The sequence below is a fragment of the Blastomyces dermatitidis genome, assembly GCF_000003525.1.
Source record: "Blastomyces dermatitidis ER-3 genomic scaffold supercont1.10, whole genome shotgun sequence".
In the NCBI taxonomy this organism is placed as follows: Eukaryota; Fungi; Ascomycota; class Eurotiomycetes; order Onygenales; family Ajellomycetaceae; genus Blastomyces; species Blastomyces dermatitidis.
Genome location: NW_025544783.1, coordinates 1,985,119 through 2,006,431, shown reverse-complemented (window position 1 = coordinate 2,006,431; position 21,313 = coordinate 1,985,119). Strand labels below are relative to the sequence as shown.

At 46.6% G+C, this 21,313-nt stretch overlaps 6 protein-coding genes across 6 annotated transcripts; 2 read left to right on the top strand and 4 right to left on the bottom strand.

The window, feature by feature from the left end:
- Nucleotides 1-165: 165 nt before the first annotated feature.
- On the bottom strand, nucleotides 166-2,550 carry BDCG_08140 (uncharacterized protein; the record flags this gene model as incomplete). Its single annotated transcript, XM_045423916.1, has 4 exons — nucleotides 166-1,039; nucleotides 1,105-1,472; nucleotides 1,608-2,261; nucleotides 2,341-2,550. 4 exons carry the CDS (start codon nucleotides 2,548-2,550, stop codon nucleotides 166-168), a joined length of 2,106 nt encoding a protein of 701 aa, XP_045272753.1.
- A 1,110-nt stretch (nucleotides 2,551-3,660) lies between these two features.
- Nucleotides 3,661-5,894, bottom strand: BDCG_08139 (PP-loop family protein; the record flags this gene model as incomplete). The annotated part of the gene is made up of 3 exons (XM_045423915.1): nucleotides 3,661-5,426; nucleotides 5,531-5,704; nucleotides 5,768-5,894. 3 exons carry the CDS (start codon nucleotides 5,892-5,894, stop codon nucleotides 3,661-3,663), a joined length of 2,067 nt encoding a protein of 688 aa, XP_045272752.1.
- A 253-nt stretch (nucleotides 5,895-6,147) lies between these two features.
- Nucleotides 6,148-8,161, top strand: BDCG_08138 (mitochondrial carrier protein). The gene is made up of 2 exons (XM_045423914.1): nucleotides 6,148-6,602; nucleotides 6,686-8,161. Exons 1-2 carry the CDS (start codon nucleotides 6,528-6,530, stop codon nucleotides 7,637-7,639), a joined length of 1,029 nt encoding a protein of 342 aa, XP_045272751.1. The 5' UTR covers nucleotides 6,148-6,527; the 3' UTR covers nucleotides 7,640-8,161.
- BDCG_08137 (cupin domain-containing protein) lies at nucleotides 7,620-9,617 on the bottom strand. The gene is made up of 2 exons (XM_045423913.1): nucleotides 8,348-9,617; nucleotides 7,620-8,066 (listed from the first exon to the last, which is right to left on the bottom strand). Exons 1-2 carry the CDS (start codon nucleotides 8,894-8,896, stop codon nucleotides 7,950-7,952), a joined length of 666 nt encoding a protein of 221 aa, XP_045272750.1. The 5' UTR covers nucleotides 8,897-9,617; the 3' UTR covers nucleotides 7,620-7,949.
- On the top strand, nucleotides 8,332-15,550 carry BDCG_08136 (WD repeat protein). The gene is made up of 8 exons (XM_045423912.1): nucleotides 8,332-10,142; nucleotides 10,234-10,312; nucleotides 10,453-11,755; nucleotides 11,817-12,027; nucleotides 12,098-13,017; nucleotides 13,097-13,185; nucleotides 13,255-13,420; nucleotides 13,574-15,550. Exons 1-8 carry the CDS (start codon nucleotides 10,109-10,111, stop codon nucleotides 13,892-13,894), a joined length of 3,123 nt encoding a protein of 1,040 aa, XP_045272749.1. The 5' UTR covers nucleotides 8,332-10,108; the 3' UTR covers nucleotides 13,895-15,550.
- BDCG_08135 (HAL protein kinase) lies at nucleotides 15,457-21,173 on the bottom strand. Its single transcript, XM_045423911.1, has 4 exons — nucleotides 20,316-21,173; nucleotides 19,800-20,134; nucleotides 18,242-19,616; nucleotides 15,457-18,146 (listed from the first exon to the last, which is right to left on the bottom strand). The coding sequence occupies exons 1-4, from the start codon at nucleotides 20,341-20,343 to the stop codon at nucleotides 17,401-17,403; spliced, it is 2,484 nt and encodes an 827-aa protein (XP_045272748.1). The 5' UTR covers nucleotides 20,344-21,173; the 3' UTR covers nucleotides 15,457-17,400.
- Nucleotides 21,174-21,313: the final 140 nt, after the last annotated feature.

The window sequence follows — 21,313 nt, the reverse complement described above, 5'->3', positions numbered from 1 at the left end:
GGGTATGAAGATAACCGCTCAATACCCTTTAGGAAGTCCCTAGAGATGATTCGACTTTATTAGATTCCATGCTCCTTTTCTTAGAATATAAATGAAAAGAAGGGACAGGATTCAACAACAACGGGAATTGAGGGCTTAGTTGATAAGAAATGATAGCTGGGCCATTTAATAATAGCCGTCAGTATCCTCGTCTTCCCAATACTCGCCATAATCATCCTCCCGAAACTCGTCATCTAAGAGCTCGTCTTCTATTTCGTCGCAGTCATAGTTTATGAGTATCCACTCCCTCCACTCTTCAAGCAACCGGGCAATTGTCTGATGGCCATGCCGTTTTGCAAATCCAATAGCCCTATGATAATACCAGATACCACCTCCCTCCGTCTCTGCCTCATTCTCCAGCAAAAACTGCACCATGTCTAGCCGTCCCTGTTCCGCTGCAGCTTCTAGGGCTGTTCGACCTTTAATGTCTGCTCGAGAGGCATTGATTTCTACCTCGAGCTCTAGAAGTTGTTTCGTGATACCCATTGCGGCTGCAAGCTGCAGCGCAGTGGCACCCGCGTCTGGGGACAATTGGCCATTCACATCTGCTCCAGCCGTGAGAAGCATGTCAATAAGCTCTAGATGGCCGTGTTCAACGGCAGCCTGCAGTGCTGAGCGTGGGAGGGGCTCATTCGGCCCTTCACCCCAATGGTCGATTGTTGGTACGTTCACGGCTGCTGGGGCATTAACATCTGCTCCATGAGAAAGGAGCAGTGCCACTAATTGAATGTGCTTGAGGCGGCAAGCTAGTTGGAAAGGTTTATCAAGATTGTGAAAGGGGCGCGCGTTGACATCAGCCCCGTGGGAAATGAGTTTAGCGACATCTGCTGAGGTACACTTATTGATTGCAACCAGCAATGATAGGGCATCAGGAAGGTAACCCGCGTCGAGGAGCGATTGCACTGTTTCCCAGCTTTTTCCGAGGATAGCGGTGACCAAGACAGAACCGCGGATCATGGAATTGCTGTGCCAGAACTGCCTTTTGCAGCCCTCACTTATTCTGTAGTGATAATGTAGAAGTAAGTCCGTATATCCGTAATACCAACTTAATGGAACTGCATTCACCCAAAACCCCAAGATTGAGGAGACATTTCAAAACTGGCCAAATTGTCCAGTAAGCAGCATAACCTACTGCAGTGGCTTCCAACAGCTTGTCCACCTTCCCTTTCGCTAAGGAGGCTTTTGATAGAGGTGATATCGTTCCCTTTCTTGAAGGAACAGACAGTGGCACAAAGTGCTCCTGAGTCGTACGGCCGTGGGCCGTGACGAATTGCCCAAGATATCTGGTTCAAATCTTGGGATAAGCAAGCCCCTTCCAGAATTGATTCCCCATTCGGGCCTGTGTCATGGTGAGTAGCGCGGTTGGCCACGAGGAGGTCGACAAGTTCCCGTCGCCCAGCCTTGAGACTGAAAAGAGTTTGCCCCCATTCAACCTGGCGCCATTGCGGAGCAAGAAAGCAGACAGACTGTCATGCCCAGCCCCAAGGCAAGCCTGGAGAGCTGTCCTGTCGTCCCAGCTCTGTTCGTTTATGTCGACGCCCCGGTCTAATAGTGTCTATACTTAAGACGCTATCAAAATCCACCGCTTGCACAAGCTCTCCACCCATAAGCTTAGCCCCTGCCTGCAATAAGATCATAGCGGCTTTATCTATCTTCCGACTGCGCAATATGAGACTATGGACTCTATGTAAGGCAAACTGAAGCGGAGTGTGAAGGCGAGTAATGGTTGCTTCTAGGTTGGCTAGCCTTCTGTTGCTAAAATGGGGGCTTAACATCGGAGAATCTCTTTTTGGTACAAGTGTAATGCCAGTATCGACATCGACTTCATTATCAACAAGGAGCTGTACAAAGCGCGCGTCACATTTCGCAGCTGCTATGTGTAATGGGGACAACTTGTTCAGGTGATTCTGGTTAGCACCAAGTCTAATGATCTTCGAAGCGGTCTGCAGTGTTTCATAGTTTTGCAAGATGGCAGTCTTGAGCGCTATGAATCCCAAACTGTTTTCTCCGTCAATATTGGCACCTGCCGCGAGAAGGAGCTCAACTATGCCAGTTTTGCCGTGGTATGCGGCTACAGTCAGCGCATCTTGGAGGATTTCATGATCTTGGCTGGCTTTATGGAATGACAGAAGAGATCGTATGATTCGGCTGGTTTCAAACTCCTTAGTCTGCCCCTTCTTCTGCGTCCGAAGAGTCTGCCATTGGATTATCAAATGCTCTATCTACGTATTTCGAGCGACGAGCAGGGAATGTGAGAGGTGTGAAACCCGAGACGATATCACTAGAGTACTCAGCACGAACCCAGCAACGAATATCTGCACCGCTATCCATAAGTAGCTTGACCATCTCGAGAGAGCCATGGTCGGCTGTTACATGCAGAGCGGGCACCCCGTTCTCCTCCGTAACTCCATCCACATTGGCGCCGGCCTTGAGCAGGAGTGTAGCCATCTTGATGTTACGGATTCTTGAATCAGCAGCATATTGAATTGGCCGTTCAACATAGCCTGTCATGGACCCATTGATAGGCTAATTTGGGTCAATGCTGGCTTCTAGCAGCGCTTGTACTATGTCCGAGGAGCCTGTGTTGATTGCAGCTTCGAAAAGAGCTTCAGCAAACGCAGCACTGGTTTGGTCTTGTCCGACCGAGAATGTTTTGGCCCACATTCTCCGAGGTAGATTGAGATCTCTAAACATGTCGATAATTCTCGAAAATCTGGATTCTTCCTCCATCCCATCCTCATCCTCAATGTCCTCTATCGGGTTGTTCGATACATGATAGGCCGGGAGGCGGAAGGCTTCTAATTTAGCATCAAGCGGACCCTCATTCTCGCAGAATGCTCTCTTGTGAAAGCATCTGGCATCGACTTCGCAATCTCCGTTGCTGCGTGATTGATGCTGGCAATGTTGTTGGTGCTTAATTAAAAATTCCTTGAGCCGACCGCCACAGCGCTGGAATCACTTTCAGCCGTTGATAAGTTTCCAAAGCCCCATTCGTTGATTAGTTTCCTTTTGGTCGAATCTAATATTTAGGTGATCAGCTGCATATCATTCGATTATACCTCGAGACACCACGACTATGCTGCTGCTATCGCTATCATTGGTATCACTGGCTTCGTCATTAATTTGTGTTGCGTCGACATCGACAAGGGTCCAGATTCTGTCCCCATCCCGCTGAACAAGAATGCTGTTCTTGGAACCGCTGGACATTCATATGTTAGCTCGCGGTTCTTCATTTTGTCAGAATATCTCAAGAACAACTACCTGGATGAAGAAGTGGTTGCTCGTGACATTGTTTGTTAGTCCCGTATAGGTAGCTATGGTTGTGGAAGGAGCTGTTGATACAAAGAGCTGACGAATTGTTTCCGGTTCTGCCGGCGGAATTTGGTGGTCGAATGAGACGACATCCACTCTTTGAGGTTAGTGAGTGCTCGTATTCTAGTGGCCGTGCCATACGCAAGGCTGCGTTCAGTGAACCCTGCTCGATTGGGGTCTGCAATTCTTCCTTTCGTGCTATTGATACATGTCTATAATTACAAAAGTAGTGACGAAAACTCCCCAAAGTTATTCAAAATTGCGCCTCTGGCCCTAGATGTTTAAGAAAACAAAACAAAAACCTTCGACTCAAGTTTCGCTGAAAGGAGCGCCTCGCGAAATTTCCTTGTCCAAATCCCGAGATACCAGGTTTAATAAATCGAGATCGATGTGTTTATAATTTATCTGCCAGTTCAACGTCCAGTGGTCTCTCCTGGTATTATTATTCCCCATCCTTCGAGTGAAAGTCACTGGCATCCTGAATCCGAACGATGGAAACGCGAGAACCCGCTTCTGCCCGGTTGCTTCTGCGATGACGGGAATAGTATATCTCAGGTCATCCGGTGCATGGTACTGGAGAAGTTCATCCAATTCCTGCCTCGCCTTTAGGGTTGGGAAGGATGGAACATCTGATTTCATGGCATCGGAATGATTTTCGAAAAGAAACAATGCATATTTTGCAAGTCGGCGTCTGACATCTGCTAAGTCTGGACCATCCATTGGACGAACGACAACGGGGATGTTCATGCCATTATATTCAAATGAGTCCTTTTCCGCTGGATGTTTTAAATTTGCTGGCTCGGCCCGCACTCGTATCCAGTGTCGGTTATCCCAAAGTTGCCAGGGCGACCAGCGGGAGTTGTCCGTATCATATTCAGCAATTGGTAATTTGGGAATTTGAAGGTCGAAAGTGGAAACGGGCTTTGAGACACGCCTTGAGTACGGTGGGCGGGTCAGGAGCCAGGTATTTGAACCATAACCATCGTTTTGCTTCCTTGGGACGAACGATTTGAGAGGGAGGACTTTGGCCCCAGCCCATTGTCTCGACGGTGTGACGGGTTCGAACTTCACGCCGCCGACCGTAAATATATCCTGTCTTGAGGAAGCTGACGTTTCGCCAGACGCTGACTTTAGTGTAGGAAAAACTATTTGTAGCGCCATTGTGAATTTCTCGAGCGGTATATCGCTTTTTGGAGCAGGAGAAATAATGTCAACAAGGCGTCGCAAAACCATGGCTAGGATCCTCTGAAGCTTAGGTGGGGAACTCCGAATTGACACGCCCTGAGACATTCCAATATCCTCCATAACTCGAGGACCCGGGAAGTCAATCACAAGACTGCCAGTTCGAAGGTCAAGTTTGAGGACTCGAACTTTTTCTAAGAATGCGTTCGTCTCCTCCATGAGCTCATCTGAAATCCTTTGACTGTTTTCAATAAGTTGTAATATTGATGGAGCTTGTAGTGCGCGAGGAAGCGTGCCGTTGGAGAGGAGATGTCGCACTGTGTTTCGAGAAGTAAGGGTAGGATCAAAATTTGTTCGATCGTTTACGAATTGTATGTTGTTTTGAAGGCAAGTAGATGTTAAGCGTGACTTTGGGAAGGAATTAAGCGGACGGAATAGGTAAATACCCCCCTCTGCGATAGGGAGTATAAGATCTTCACGGAAGTGATGGGGCGGACCGGTCGCCGAATAGCGATCCGGCTGTAATCGTTTCGAACTTCGACCATAGCGGTCCCTAGCTCCAGCAGATTTTACCCTCCTTTGCCCATCTACTAACCAGACGGAGGAACCACTCTCTGCTACTCCATAAATACTATGGCATTCTGGTATATGGCCTACGCTGGCTACACCCTTGAGGCCGGTTGCCTGGCGTTGTCCTCGGGCTACTCGACTCAGAACCGTTTCAATATTATCGTCCAGGTGGTGTCCCAAAAATAGCGCTCGTGAATTGTAGTCCCTGCAAGCTTTTCCAAGAATTTGATAGCGGAGTTTCCGGGCGACAGTTTCAAAATCGGTGAAGCTGGACGGGTGAGCTCCGCCGGGCCAACTAAGCGTAAGAATGGAAGGGTCAAAACCTAAAGCGCAAGCAAAAAATGGAACTGACAATTAGCACCTGCATTCAAATAGTAAAAATTCAAATTACAAGGATTGAATAGAATATATCATTGCAAAATCATACCAAGGTCTTTAAGCCAATCTGCCACTTTGTGTGCCTCCTCCGTGCTGCCCTCTCTAGCCAAATGGTCGACAATAAAGGGCTTCACCTTTAGGTCAGGAATCAAGCGTTCAGATATCAACTGTTTGCAGAGGAAAGCCAAAGCCATCGAGTCAGGACCTCCACTGACAGCCAGTCCTAAAATCCACGGAATTAGCAAAATGTATACGAAGGATTGAACCTGAGCTTTTTCATGCGAACCTATTCTTGACGGCACACTTGGTGTCGACACGCCTCGCCATCTTTCCCATAGATTTGTTACGGCCTCACAAAACTCTTTTGGGGAAATTGGGCTGCTGCTTTCCGGTCGTAATGCTCTCAGCGCCATCTAAATCGTAGTCAAGCTGGCGGAGCTTGCCGTTGTTGCTCCGTTATCAAAAATTTTTCACGATTCGTCGGTGTCAATATCACGTGATAACGTTGATTTTAAAACCGCCATTGAATTTCAACGCAATCCTGAGATGACTTAACTATTATGAGTTACCTGTTGCTAATTGTTTCCCCTAAAATGCCCAACTACCTAGATAGGTCCCACTGAACCTTACGAATTTGTATTAAACTTCCCTGTGGTTAGAGATCACCCGGTTTATACCAAAAGGGAAAAGGAAGATATAAGTATTTCAATCTATCCATAAAGTTGGTATCAATTTGTAATTCTTTTCGAGGTTCTCTACATTGACTATAGCCGGTCTTTCGGGGTTTTTATGAAAGGAGAATCGTTCGACTCAAGAAAGGTTCGGCAATCGGGAATGATTTGCCGCCTTTGGCAACTCGGCAAGCCGAGATTCCAAAGCTATTTTTTTCCGATGACAACAACCACAGCGAACCCTAGTTAGCGTAGATTATTCTTGGTCCCAACCAAACCTCACCTAACTCACTAATGTAAGTTACATGTCATTGGTGACGGCGATGATGACGTGAAAACTGTTCTGTTACATCAATTCGACAACCCGCAAGCGCCATGGCCGCGATTGAGCCGTCTGAACCGGAGCGGACTTCCGCAGCCGATCCGTCCCTCTGGACGAGGTCGCTCATAGTATGTTCATTTCTTAATAATAATACAATAATCCCTGCGCCCAAATTACTTGTGACTTACATTCTCTACTTTCTCCCTACTAGTCCGGGGCTGTGGCTGGTCTTACAGTCGACCTCTCCCTCTACCCGCTCGATACCATAAAGACCCGCCTCCAGCAAGCGCGGAAACACACTGGGTCGTTCACGAAACACGCTACCCCGTCCCTCCGCCAAACCGTGCGCGGAATCTATGCTGGCTTGCCCTCAGTCCTCCTCAGCTCCGCCCCTTCCGCCGCGAGCTTTTTCATCGTCTACGACGGCGTAAACCGCTACCTTCTCCCAACCCCGTCATCCTCGACTTCCACCCCCGTCTCCTGGCAGCATGCAATCCTCACACACTCCCTCGCGTCATCCCTTGGCGAAATATCCGCGTGCGCTGTCCGAGTTCCTACGGAGGTAATAAAGCAACGCGCCCAGGCTGGGTTGTTTGGTGGATCCACGCTTCGTGCGCTTAAGGATATCCTCTCATTGCGGCACGCGGGCTCCGGGAGTGCCAATGACACGCGGAGGCGAGGGCTGGGCCTCGTTATAAGAGAATTATACCGCGGCACGGCCATCACGATTGCGCGCGAGATCCCGTTCACCGTCTTGCAGTTTACAATGTGGGAAACGATGAAAGATGCATATGCGTCCCGAGCTTCGGGAACAGATGCCCACACCGTCCCCGGGTCCGGATCAACTGGGGTGGGTGCCGGACCGAGTGCGTTATTTGGCAGCATTGCGGGAGCTGTTGCTGCGGGGCTGACGACTCCGCTTGATGTTGTCAAAACTAGAGTCATGCTTGCGAGGAGAGGCGGCAGCGAGCATATACGGGTGCGGGATGTTGTGCGCGGGATCATGAAGGAGGAAGGATTTGGCGCGTTCTGGAGGGGAGTTGGGCCGAGGGTTGCGTGGATTGGGATAGGAGGGGCTGTGTTCTTGGGCAGTTACCAATTTACTTCGAACATGCTTCAAATGAGGCAGACTGGCAAGATATACACTGGATCAGATCCTCTATGATGGTTGAAACAGGAAAAAGAATTAAATTATCCTGGGACACGAGGGATGAATGTACAGTATATTACATTTTACGGCATTTAGATTTTGCTATTTCTATCCATAGACATGTGAATACTATACGTAACAATTCAACTCAGTTTCATAAAAAAACACTTAGAGGATAAGAGATAGAGTGCATTACTAGAACTGCTATTCACTGTTGCGCCTATCGTTCGATTTGTCTACCTGAACATCTTCGTTCTTTTCTGCAATCCTAATGCTGAAGCTTTCATAACTCTATTGTTTTCCCCCTCTCCTTTCCCATTTGCTTTCAAGCTTTCTTCACCATCCATGCCAACTCCTTGGCTTGTTCAGGCGTCAATAGTTCTTCCAAAGTCCCAGGCAACATGAAATCGTTATCCTGGTACTCGAATCCGGGGACGACGGTCTAAACAATTTTAGTGGTAAATTAGCAAATAACGAACTGAGCAACCCAATGCTTGAGACGAAAATAACCAAATAAAATTAAAAGTAACACCCAAAAACTTAAAAAAAAAAAAAAAAAAAAAAAAAAAAAAAAAAAAGAAAGAAAAGAAAAAGAAAAGAAAAAGAAAAAAAAAAGAAAAAGAAAAGAAAAAAGAAAAAAAAAAGAAAAAGAAAAAAGAAAAAGAAAAAGAAAAAGAAAAAAAAAAAGAAAAAAAAAAAAGAAAAAAAAGAAATTCTCCATACCTCGCTAATCAGCAATCCCTCTGTATCTTTCCCTGCCTCATGATCTGGTAGCAGATAGCTACCCTTGAACTTCCCCCCCTCAACAATCCACTGTAACTTTTCACCAGCCGCAATATTCTTCCCCACCACAAAAGTTTCAATCCTCGCTTTGCCCCCCTCTTCCACCTCGCCCGCATGGATGATTACATATCTCCCCCGCCCACGGTGCAAGGTATGCACAGTCCGTGACCGATTCCTGTGGAAGACACCTAGTGGTCTTCCAGGGGTGAGATAGTAGAAAATAGAAGTGCTGGCGGAGCGGGTGGAATCGTCACCGACAGCTTGAGCGGTGGCATGGCCTGGTTGATGACGGTACGGCTTAGTATCTTTGAGGAACGGGTTTGGGACGCGGAGAGGGTCCCTGTCGGTTTCGATGAAGTATCCGCCCTCGATGTGCGTTTGGAGGTTGAGGATGTTGATTGTTTGTTGGGCTGCGGGGGGTTCTGTGGCGGGGGCTGAGGCGGGGGGATACACGGGTTTGATATCTGAGAGTGGCGGGGTGGTGTCCATCTTTTATTGTGGTTATTGATTGTATTTGTTTATTTCGCTTTCTTAACTTTTTATCTCTTTATAAATGTGTTTTCGTGGTCTGTTTCCCTTCCTGCTATGAATTTCCTTTCGCTTCCTGGGTGGTCGTGGTAGTGACGATGTTTATGTGAGATAGACTAAATAGTTAGTTAACTAGAAGAAAGAGGGGCAGCAACAACTTCTTCTATCTTTCAAACAAAGCAGGCCAGACCATGTTTTATGCTGGGGTAAACCAACGAATTAAGGTATCTGCTTGCTGCTAGAAGAATGATGTATCCGAAAGTTAACTTACTGATTAAGTGAATTCGTTTTCTATTGGGCAGTAATTAAATATCCGATCCCTGCTGGAAACGTCCCAACAAAGATAAAACACCCGATGTTGACTTCTCTCGCTTCTTTGTAGCCCTGTTAAACTCCTGACTCCTGTGTCCGTACAACTTCAGAAACACTCTGTGCATGGATGACCATACGATAGATATTTGTATGGCTAGATATCTGATGTCCCTCTCCAGAGACACTTCACATCTCAAGCGCCGGAGTCGATGATGACTGCCAACACAAGAATTTGTGAAGTCCAGAGGTAAGAGCATTATTTAAATTAGTGTGAATTGAAACTGACAGGGTCATATCACACGATATACGGAGAAGATGGAATGGCATTTAATATTATTGCTTATGAAAAATCGCTGACTTTGGATGACTGTTGCCGGTGTTTACATTTATCTATCCATACAGGTTACAGTTTCTCCGTACATTTTGAGAAAAATATAACCCCTCGATACAGGGCCTGTAATCTCAGCTATCGGAATGGCGAGGTTTCGTTGGTGCGGAGTGTACCAAGCCACTTGGCATGTATTGGTATTACACTTCATCACCCGCTGTTACTAGCCCGGTGCACGGCCACTTAACCTTCCTTACTTAAACAATCGCAAAGCCATCCATTCTCCGTCTGTTGCTCCTCCGCCACAACACCACCACCACATTGATGGATGAATCCAGAGCTCGATGCAGTCTGACCAGCCGCCTGGGATGATTTAATTGTTTTATCTGCTGTGAATTTCGACTGTTCTCCCCGCCGGTGCCCTATCCCATGGCTTGGTCTATTTGTCTCGATTCTGCCGCCGCCTGAGTTCGCCGTGCGCATGCTGGCTCGCGTCCTATCATTACCGATTGCTCCTCCATAAGATACCCTCGATGGCGAGAAAGTCTAGCCAGCGAGTCAGCTATGGTATGTTAGCTCACTCCTGTTGTTCGTTTCTAAATAATAACATCTGCTGTGCTGCAATGGGCTGCTAACTCCACTCTCTCTGCCCCTCTAGTGCTGCCTATGCCAGATGCCCCAGGGGGGCATCGCCTAGGTGTCAATGGGCTGGCGGTCGACACTGGAAGTTCAATCCTGTGAGTGCAAAGAACCGTTATGCTTTATATTAGAACCCGCCGGATGCAATTTCGCCCAACCTTGGCGCAAACGTTTTCTGGCTCCCAACCATGTCATCATTGCACATGTTCAACCAACAACTAACTTACCTGTCGCATAGGTATTCGGCTGGTCGCGATGGAGTTATCTGTGCCTGGGACTTAAACCTTGATCTCAAGTCGGGCGGCGTTTCTAACCACTTCTCCTCCGCCTCGTCAGGCACTACATCCTCTAATGCCGTCTCCGATTCGAGTTCCAAAACTGTAGAAGCAACAACTTTCCGCCGCCAGGTTCAGGCACATACACATTGGATAAATGATATTGTTCTTGCCCAAAACAACTCAACCCTCGTTTCTGCATCATCCGATACGACTGTTAGGGTATGGCGGCCAGAATCACAAGATTTGCAGCTACCCCCTTCGATCGGCAAGCACGGCGACTATGTAAAATGTCTCGCGACACCAGAATTGCATTCTGAATGGGTTGCGTCTGGTGGTTTGGATCACAAAATATATCTATGGGATCTGAACGGAGCTGGAGAGAGGTTAAAAATTGACTTATCTGAAGATGAGCTTGCAACTAAAGGTTCTGTGTATGCCCTGAGCACAAAAGGCTCCATATTAGCAAGCGGAGGCCCAGAATGCGTCGTTCGCGTATGGGATCACAGATCAGGGAAACTGATCACGAAATTTGTTGGCCACACAGACAATGTGCGAGACATATTAATCAACCAGGATGGAGATACAATCATGACCGCATCCTCTGACCAGACGGTCAAAATCTGGTCCATGACAGCTGGCCGATGCATGCATACTCTGACCATGCATAATGACAGTGTCTGGTCGCTGTATTCCGATCATCCTCAATTATCCGTATTCTACTCGAGTGATAGATCAGGTTTGGTTGCTAAAACGGACTGTCGAAGGGCTGCAGACTTTGACCAGGGTGTCTGTGTGGCCGCGCTGCAGGAAAATGACGGAGTCGTGCAGGTTGTTGCTGCGGGTGATTATATCTGGACTGCAACACCAAAATCAAGTATCAACCGATGGAATGATGTCGACACGACTGCTGAAGTTGATTTGCCGCCCTCGTCACAGCATCGACATACTTCTAGCACTGTCTCGTGTCAAAGCACTGGTGATATTAAACCTTCTTTTGAAGTTTCAGAGTCCGCGCCATCGCCACGGAGACTCCCACGCAGCTCCATTCTACAATTATCAAATGCGGCCCCAGCTGTGGGGGGACGGATCGTCCATGAAATGGTACTTGACGATGACCTGGAGTTGGTAACCCCTCTCCAAGCGCTGCCTGAAGAAACAATAGTGGGACAAAACGGCTTAATCAAACACGTTCTACTCAAAGACAGGAGGCGTGCGCTTACTCAGGATACTGCCGGGGAGGTAGTACTCTGGGATCTCATAAAGGTAAGCGAGAAACAGAAGACCACGATGAGAAATGTTCCATTCTAACGGGAAATTTCGCCAGTGTATTCCAATTAAATCGTTTGGGAAGCGTCACTTAGATGATGTCACTTCTGAAGTTAACACGATAGACACCATAGCGAACTGGTGTACCTTGGACACGCGGACGGGAAGACTCTCTGTGATCCTAGAAGCTAATCGTTGTTTTGATGGTGAAATTTATGCTGATGAGGCAGGTCTTGATGACCTGAGCCAGTTCAAGGAAGATCAAAGGAGTATGTTTAATGTCCCTTTCGGGCAGATAAGTAGAGTCGGTATAGATAGTTAACGTTATTTTCGGAACAGTTAACCTTGGAAAATGGGTTCTTCGATATTTATTCGCCAGCCTCATTGATGAAGAAATCAAACGAGATGCAGCATATCAACAGACTCTAGAAGCGAAGGCAAAGGAGACGCAAGGGATTTCTCGACTGAACGCCCCTGATTCAATAGATATTCCGAAAATAGTAGCCGAGGGGGTAGCCGAAGCTGGAGCTTCCAGCGCAACACGAACGGCCAATGGAATGCACCACCCTGTCACACCTGGGCTTTCCATTGGATTCGTCACCCCTGGAGGGCAATCATCTTTTTCTGATTTTGGGAATAGTACGTTAACGTCGACTTCTGGAGTCCACGGTGGTGGAAAGGACCAAACCGATTATTTTGCTTCCTCTGCCAACACGCACACGATCGACTCTCCGGATCCAAATCCGAAGTCTCCGGTCCCACCAGAGGATGAATCACAATCACAGCTGGGAACCTCGCCAGCCGATACAGAGAAAGAAGATAAGCCGGGCAAACGAAGTGGATCTCGTTTCGGTAAAAAGTTCCAAATGTCCTTTCCCAAAAAACTGGGAAGAACTTCCACTGAAACGAAGCCAATCATCGAAGTGAAGGTTGAAGAGGAGTCTGACGACAAGTCGTTTGAAAAAGAGAAAGTGTATGACGAAAACCTAAGCGGCGTTATTGAAAAGATGAGATTTGAATATGAAGAAGCGTTGAACGAACACCCGGAGCAGCCGTTGTCTACTAGGATCACCCCGAGCGAAGAAAATGAGACACCGACCCTAACCTTACCACCAAATACAGCAATACTTATACAAGAAGAACACCCCGATTCAGCTGTTCCAGCAGACCTCTATCGAGGGACGGTGGGGACTGTAGGCGCGGATGCCGATATGCTTGAGAAAGCCGCACCTAAATGGCTCGGAGAGTTCCTTCTACGAGTAAGTTTTTTCTCAGTTCTTCTGGTTATTATGGTTATCTCCAAATTAACGAAAGTAATCCATTAACTTGTCCCCGCAGAACACGATACCCTTCAAAGAAGTATCCAAGGTCGCATTTTCTTTGAAACCCTATAACGACCTACTCCCTCCAGTTGTGAAGCCTGATACGTATGTTATTACCAAACCTCCTTCCCCGTTCTCATTTTTGGTAGTTAACATTAAACCTTGGAGCTCCAGTCTCTCAACGAACACCAACCCCTCCCGCCTAAATGCCAACCGTATGCTCCGCGCCAAAAAGATCCTCGCATATGTTGCCGAACGCATCGACCCGCAAAACCCTGATGACCCGGATGCAAACACTCTGAAACCGGAAGAATATTTGGAACTATACTGCCAAAATACTGTAGGTTCCCAGTCCCACTGCTACTATTTCGTCACAGATCAGGACTTCCCCTCTCTGAAGACAAAAACCAAAACATGGACTCTTTCCTACATGCACGTGCACTGTACATACCTCGAAGCTCTTCCAAGCTAACCAAACATAACCTTCCGAAAGCTTATCCCACACGACATGACCCTCTCCACAATCCGCACCCACATCTGGCGGACCGGTAACGACATGATCCTCTTGTACAAAGCCAACGGCAAGCGGGAGATTCCAATTCCAGGCTCCGAGGCCGCAGCAGCGTCAGCGCGCGCCTCAACGTCAGCTTCGGATGCAAAACCTGGGAACAACGATGATACAGATTTGCCGCAGAAAATGTCGACGCTTGGTGTGTCGGGCGCCTCTGAAGCTAATATAGCAGGCGCTGGTATTGGTGGTTCTAGCTCGGTGACATCGGCGACGTCTAGGTCGGTGTCTGGGACGGAGATATGAGGTGAATTCATTTCATATTTTTTTGTTCATAATATTCTTTCCTCTGAGAAGCTATTACGATAATTTTTCGTTTTACTTTTTCACACTATTTATTATTTCATTTATCCCCTCGTTAGGCTGTTCCGTTTTGTGAGTTGCCCATTTTGCAAAACCGCTCTGGAGCAAGCCGCTAGTTCTGTGACACTCTGAGGGAGAGGATACCCGAGTCCTTCTAATACACAGCGGATTGGTTACTATTCTTCTTCAACTTCCTTGTTTATGTTTTTAACCTTCTGATTGCAATGTGATATGTATATACGTATATACATTCAAGCGGAACACAATTTGGCGATGCTGCCTGAGGAAATCCATATCGATGGATTTCCGAATTATTGTCAAGACACTCCTACATCTGATCCTGCTACACCTCACGCGCGGAAACGCAGAGAAGTGAAAATAAACAAAAGCACAATGAGCGAAACCCAACCCGTTCCTCCCAGGCTGGCATACATATCTACAACCTCTTATCACTCCACAGTTCCAATCTCCCTCAACCCTTTCGTCAATGCCTGCAAACGCGTAAACTCCTGCCCATCCTCCCCCAAGCCCCCAAGCAAACGCACCGCCCCCTCGCCACCATGATAGGGAATGAAAATATTTTATGCCAGTAACAGAGTTACAACTTAAATTCTTAGTACTAATCATAACTTTTGAAAGAATCCTCCATAGACTAGCTGAATTTGGTTCATATCATGTTGATGATTCTGGATGTGATAAATGAATCGGGTTTAGGCGCAGTGGTTAGTTCTCCGCAGGGTGTTGACACGAGTCCAAGTGTCAAGGTTTCACCAGGGCCAACATCATCACACACTGCCTACCTACACCCAAGATGGCATCCTCCTTTCTTGTGTCTTTATGGGTTCAACTGATGCGGCTTTCTTTGATAAAGCAGATGTGCTTTGATGTAGGAGTGAGACTACTATATTTGCTGCTCTATTCATCAGATATGAACTCAATAGAGAAATTGTTTGCTGAGTTGAAGGCTTACATTAAGAAGAGCTCATCTTTATGAGAAGAGCTCTAGTTAGAGTGTCAGTGTTTTCCTTCAATAATATGTTGATGTTGTCAGTGTAAGATATTTTGTTGATCTCATCCACTCAGAATCAAATGAATGTCATTTGTTGTCATTTGAGAGCATCATAAATGTGATTCCTGCTGCAAAATTTATAAATGCAAATGCATGTTTTGAGTGTTCACATAGATGACTGAAAGATCTCATGCATATAAATCCAGTATCAAAATCTGATGGTCAGATTTGAGATCAGACTTTTTCAATATTCTCAGAGCTTCTACAAGTCATTTACAAGTGTGAGAGAGTTACTGCATCTCAGATGCTCAAAGTCTCTCAATCAACTGAGGTTTCTCTGGCTTCAATAAAACTCTCTTTACTAAGACTCAAGAGTATGTATAATAATATATCTTTGATGCTTCTTTATTTATTTTACTCACCTCACCTTCTCTTGACATTTTATCAGGTTTCAAGGCTCACTTTTTCAGACTAGACATCAGTATCATAATCAATTCTCACTTTGTTATCAAGAAAAAACAGATTTTTCATCTTTGTCATAATCACTAAAACTGCATGATTCAGAATCACTCAAACACATTTGACACAAAACTGTAAGAAAACTGCAAAGATTATCTTCTGCAAAGTGAACTACTGAATCACTTCAATCTTTTACTGTTAGATGAATGAGATGATGTGACTCCCTGAGGAGGACTGATATAATTCCAAGCTCAGATACAAGAATGGTTTCTTTAGCAGTATGTTTAACTTCTCTCTTGACATTTATTTATGGGAAAGTATGAATAGTTCAAGCAACCTGCAATTCATCTGAAATGTACTCAATGCTCATCTTGACACTGAGGGCTATATACAACTTTGGCAAGGACAATTATGACAAGAAGGTGGTCTTTGATATTCTGAAATGAATTTTCTGTTCTCCAGAGCCCTTCAAGGAGCTCACTGTGAGAGGAAAGCAGTGACTGATTTAGTTAGGAACAGGTGTGAAACGTGTGCGGTAATATCTTTTCCAGGCTTTGCTAGTTACAAGACTGAGTGAGGTATATGCCTAGAGAGAGTTCGCGTATTTGGTAGTTCTTTTGGATGTGTAGGCTGAGTGTTCTGTGACAGATTTAAATTTCCACAGAGCGTATAACAGCATGTTCCAAGTACCATAGTAGCTTGATAACTGGGTGGGGAATAAATGGCAGAGTGTTGGATCATGGAGCGAATTTTGCAAAGCACTCTGAAGTTGTATTAACCACAATGAGAGAGGTGCGGTATCCCAGCTCTTTTCATAGGACCAAACGATGAACAAATTCCATTCAAAACCAACAACATCGTTGATAGGAATGAGAAATGGGATCGGAACGTGATCTGAGATTAGACCAGTATTAAGGCAGCCTACCTCTATAGTGACATTTGGGTCAAATGGGTATTCGGGTTCGATTCCCACAGGGGTGATACATCAAAATCCGATCAGGTCAAGATTGAAAAACCAGAACTTAAGCATCTCAGGTTCTTAATGAATAAAGAGGTGTACTAAATAAATAAATTTGCTTTCAATTCTGGGCTGGGATCATGTACTCGCGAGTCTCGAAAATTGTCACTCTCTGTATTTCCTATGTTTCATGTTATCTTGGTTTGGTTTCAACACCTTTACAGAGTATTTCCTCCTGCATAACCAACTCTTGGCCTGTATTTATCATTGTACTGTACAAGGACTCATCATAAGCTCCGCTTGCATATGAGTATAATGGAAGAATAATAATAATAACGAATGCAAAGTATGCAGTAATGACAATACATAAAGAAATAAAAGTGAATTCATTCATTTCTTTGAAAGGGAAAAAAAAACACTCATGCAATTCATGCAATTGAATCATCAACTCTGATATCATCATGTCATGTCATGACATTTTCTGGCTATTTCCTTTTTGAAATATTAGTGATACCACCCAGCCTCATACTTGTTTAATAATGTTCATTTTCCCAGCTTAATCACTGGGTCAATCAGCCAGATACACAAGAGACATATAGATTATTGTATTGTGGAAAGCAATTGAGGAAGAGAAAGAAAGGGGTGGAAAAAAGGCGGAAGCGAAATAATATAATCGTCATCTGAAGAAAAGAAAAAATTAAGAAAACAACAACTATAAAAAGGGCTAGTTGGAAAAATTTAAAGCACACACGTATGGAATTTTTTTTTTTTTTCGTTATGCCTTTGCCCCGGCTTCGAGGGTTTTGTGAAGGAAGGCGGGAGTGCCGCTAGATATTCGAGGGAGGGTCGAGTTTTAAGTTATCTTTCGTAGTGGGGCAATGGCTTCGAGAGAATTGGGAATGGCACCGTTAACATAGCATCATCGGGGTAAAACAATTTATATACACACCCCGGCCATCCATATGGGGATGGGGAGGGAAAATATAAAAAAAATAGACTCATTAATTTAACAGTCGAAGAGCCTCACGGCTTGACCTTTTTATTATTATCGTTGGCTGGAGGTGGAGCTGCGGATGGTGGTTCCAAGACATGCGTGTGGTTCGCCGCATGAACCACAGTGCCGCATTCTTTCTGATAACAAACCTGACAGCTTCGGACCCACGAATCGGCCAGCACATCTTGTAGCGTTGCACGCTCCCGAGGATTCAGCTTGAGCATGTGGGCGATCAGGGGTCGTGTTTCCCGGGGCAGAATACGCAGGAGACGCCAGGGGCCTTTTATAACTTCTGGGCGCTGACCTGCCTGGCCTACTTGGGAAGATGATTGCGATGGAGGAATCTCACTTTTCGGTTGGCTTTCATCGCTCTTGGTGTTCTGGTCGGCGGCATTTGTGACGTTAGAGGATAGTCGAGACCTTGACCTAGACCGAGAGTGATTGCGATGGCGACTTGACGAACGAGCATCTTCATTTCTCTCATTGGCGCGAGGGGGTTGTCTCTTGGATGCATCAATCACGCTTGGGAGATCCGGCGTTGAACGTGGACGAGTTTTTAGAAGGCCGATCGTCTCAGATTCAGAACGCTGATGGCTAGGGGGCGAGGCAAAGAGCTTGAAAGAATTGTCGGTCATGCGTGGTTGTTTCCATGGAAATCGACGTAGGGACATGCAGCAGAAAATTATCGCTAACGACCATATATCGGTTGGACGGGGGTCGTAGCGCTTCTCATCGTAAACTTCAGGTGCCAAATACGGATCGGAACCGACAACTCCTAATTTGCATTCTGTTAGTGAGACGAGACGGAAAGAAGTAGAAGAGGAGATTATGCAATCCATTTGGGGGGAGGGGGTAACAGGGGTAACAAACCAGTTGCGAGCACAATGTCGTTCTCAAAAGGATATCTGAAAACAACGGCACTTCCAAAATCAATCAGTTTCATGATCCCTCGATCGCTGACAACAACATTGTCCAATTTCAAGTCTCTATGCGCCAGACCCATCCCATGCAGATAAACAACACCGCTGAGAATTTGCAAAAACGAACAGGCGATTTCTTCTCTCGTCATTCTTCCGGTCATGACAATCGCGAAAAGATCGTAGGGGGCAAACTCCATGACTTCGTACCACCGCCCACCCTCGTTGATGATATCCATTGTCTCAATTATGTTGCCGTGATGCAATGTTGATCCGATACAGAACTCTGCCGTCACTTTTTTGGAGTAATCCTTTTCATTCTCCCATGAATGGCGATCTCGGAATTGCTTCACAGCAAAAGTGACACCATCCGAATTACGCTTCAGCAACCGAACTGAGCCACCTGCGCCGGATCCTAGCACTCTACCTAACTTGCCATATTTTGACTGAAGACCATGATCATCTGCAAACGGTATAGATACAGGGGCCGGTTGGAACTGAGGATGTTTCGCGGATTTCGGGGAATCCTTCTTCGAGAAGCTGGACGCGGGTGAACCGCTACGCTTATGTTTATTGCCCATCCGGAAAAAGCGTTTCAGCTCCGACATAGATCCGGAACTTTTGCCATCGTGTGGCCCGCCAGAATCACCGAGTCGGCTATCCTTTCTTCCAGGGAAGAAGCTACCCCGTTTTTCATAGGCTTTAAGGTCGCCTCCGCTAGCTGATCGAGGAATGCGCGCAGGAGACCGCGACTGGTTCGCTCGGCGCTTGGCATCTACACTTGCAAAAACAAAGCGAGGATCAATCTGAGAGAGGCTCTTAGGCTGAGGGGGTCTCCGGGTTCGAGAGTAAGGGTCATTGTGATCTCCACCGGGAGTAGTTGCCCCTGAGACAGGCGTACTCCAGCCCGGTTCACACTTCTGGGTTGGGGGAGGGCTCGGCTCGCGGGACTCAGGTTCGGAAGACTGGGCTAGGTAAAATTTTGGTTTGCGAGTGCGAGATTGTCTAGCGTCACCCGCAGCGGAAGCATCTGCGTACTTAGTCGATGAAGGTTCAGAGGAAGGTGAAGGGCGGGACCCAGCCCCAATAGAGTCGTATCCTTTTCCGGGTACGTCATTTGATAGCGATGTCTGTGGAGTGAACTCGGACTGTTCCGACGTCCCGATCCCATCTCTATAGTCAGTTTGGTCTCCCTGTTTTCCCTCACGGCTTCCAGAGCCGGTAGGGGTAAGTACCGGGGACTGAGCCCCTGATATAGTAGGGGAGATCGGGACAGATCTACTATGATCCCGAAAGCTCCGAATACTACCCGAATCTTTTGAAGGAACCTGAAACACGTCTTTGTTAGTAAACGGAACCGGGGAGTATAAAAAGAGTATAGAAACAACACGTAGAAGCTAGCCCGACAACTTTTGCGGATGAAGAGCGGAAACACAGACGCGTCTCAAAGGCTGGACACGGGGGGAGGGGGGGAAGGGGCAGAGTAGGAAGTTCTTAGAATTAGCACATACCCTTGAGGCGGGAAGGGAAACAGGATCAAAAGAGAAATTTTGCAACCGGGCCTCCTGTAGCCTGGACTTCTGAAGCTGTATGGAAAGAGACTGTATCTCGTCGTTCGGGGGTTGGAGAGTATTAGAAGGCTCGTTGCTTTCTTGGGCGGAGATGGCAGGCTCGATTTCTTGGTTTACAGAGGCGAAACGGACGGCCTGCTGGCCATGCTGTGATGACGGTCGGGAACTCGAATTCGTCGCCATCGCGGAATGGATTGGGTGCTGGTGCTGATGAGGGTGATGGTGATGTTGATGATGGGGAGGGGGTTGATTGTCTCTACCCATAGGTGGAGAGTCTGTGAGGTTGAGGTTCACGTCAATGAAGAATGAACTATAAAAATGGACGAGATTGCCGCAGAGGCCGGGAAGGGGCCATCAGGGCAAGGTTTTCTTTTCCTTTCGTTTCTTTTTTCTCTCTTTCATCCCTTGTAACCAGTGTTTTTTGGTATTGTAGTGTAGTGGCGGCGTCAGACGTACCTTCGTGCTGGGAGGACTCGGAAGCCATGGTCGTGAAGAGTGTGGGAAAAGCAACAGGACGCCTCGAGACACATTACCTACCCCTCGACTGATGCTCCCGGGAGAATTGATGATGATGATGATGATGATGATGGTGCGGATAGCCTCGAATTGGACGGGGTGGATCGTGACGGGTTTTGTTTGCCCAAAAAAAATATAAAATATAAAATATAAAATAAATATAAAATAAAATAAAAAAGATAAAGAGGAGGGGCGGGCGGAAGGCGGATGTGGCTGAAATGGGTAACCCACGCCGCAGACAAGAAGAGATATCAGAACAAACTACTCCGTACGCTATAAGCTTCAGAAACCAAAGGACGGTCTGCACGATCAATGGGATCAGGATGCTGGTGACTGTGCTCCAGGGCGCGGACAACGAAAGGCTTAGCAGCGTCTGTTGGTCTGTTGGTCTGTTGGATGGTTGATAAGTAGGCTGCGGACGATGCGACGGGCGACGTGGATGACGGATGGCGGATGGGATGGCGGATGGGAAGACGGAGTCACAATTGCCCGCTAGGTTAAGCTAAACGCTAACTAGCTAATGATACATCAATATCCACTCTACGGGCTAAACACACCAACCACCCACCCCACCACCCTAACCGTGGGCTTCCTTTTTTGCCTGCTGTTTTGTTTGGCAAAACAACTCTCGACCGGGCTCAGAGATTCCGCAAAACCACGGCTTCGGCGTGCGTCAAGAAAGAGCTCGACTGTGGCTGTGGACTGCGGACTGCGAAAAGGGAGTTGAGTGGCTTTTAGACTCCCTGAGATGAAGTAGAGATATTTTAAGGGCATGGGAAAATATTTTTCAACCCCGAGAAAGGTTATTTTGAATTGTTCCAGATAACATTTCATCTTCTAACTATAACTATAGGAATCTTGACAGGCGCAGGACCAAACGCTGTAGTATATATACATACATTTCAAGGTTGTACAACATATAATTACAGTATTCCCCG

Bases quoted from the DNA above. Each gene is read 5' to 3' on its own strand.
- BDCG_08138 (XM_045423914.1), top strand. From the start codon at position 6,528: ATGGCCGCGATTGAGCCGTCTGAACCGGAGCGGACTTCCGCAGCCGAT. The intron at 6,603-6,685 runs GTATGTTCATTT...TCTCCCTACTAG, and splicing joins TCTGGACGAGGTCGCTCATA to TCCGGGGCTGTGGCTGGTCT.
- BDCG_08137 (XM_045423913.1), bottom strand. From the start codon at position 8,896: ATGGACACCACCCCGCCACTCTCAGATATCAAACCCGTGTATCCCCCC. The intron at 8,067-8,347 runs GTATGGAGAATT...AAAATTGTTTAG, and splicing joins AGGGATTGCTGATTAGCGAG to ACCGTCGTCCCCGGATTCGA.
- BDCG_08136 (XM_045423912.1), top strand. From the start codon at position 10,109: ATGGCGAGAAAGTCTAGCCAGCGAGTCAGCTATG. The intron at 10,143-10,233 runs GTATGTTAGCTC...CTGCCCCTCTAG, and splicing joins TAGCCAGCGAGTCAGCTATG to TGCTGCCTATGCCAGATGCC. The intron at 12,028-12,097 runs GTATGTTTAATG...TTTTCGGAACAG, and splicing joins GTTCAAGGAAGATCAAAGGA to TTAACCTTGGAAAATGGGTT.
- BDCG_08135 (XM_045423911.1), bottom strand. From the start codon at position 20,343: ATGGCTTCCGAGTCCTCCCAGCACGAAG. The intron at 20,135-20,315 runs GTACGTCTGACG...TCAACCTCACAG, and splicing joins CGAGTCCTCCCAGCACGAAG to ACTCTCCACCTATGGGTAGA. The intron at 19,617-19,799 runs GTATGTGCTAAT...GACGTGTTTCAG, and splicing joins TTTCCCTTCCCGCCTCAAGG to GTTCCTTCAAAAGATTCGGG.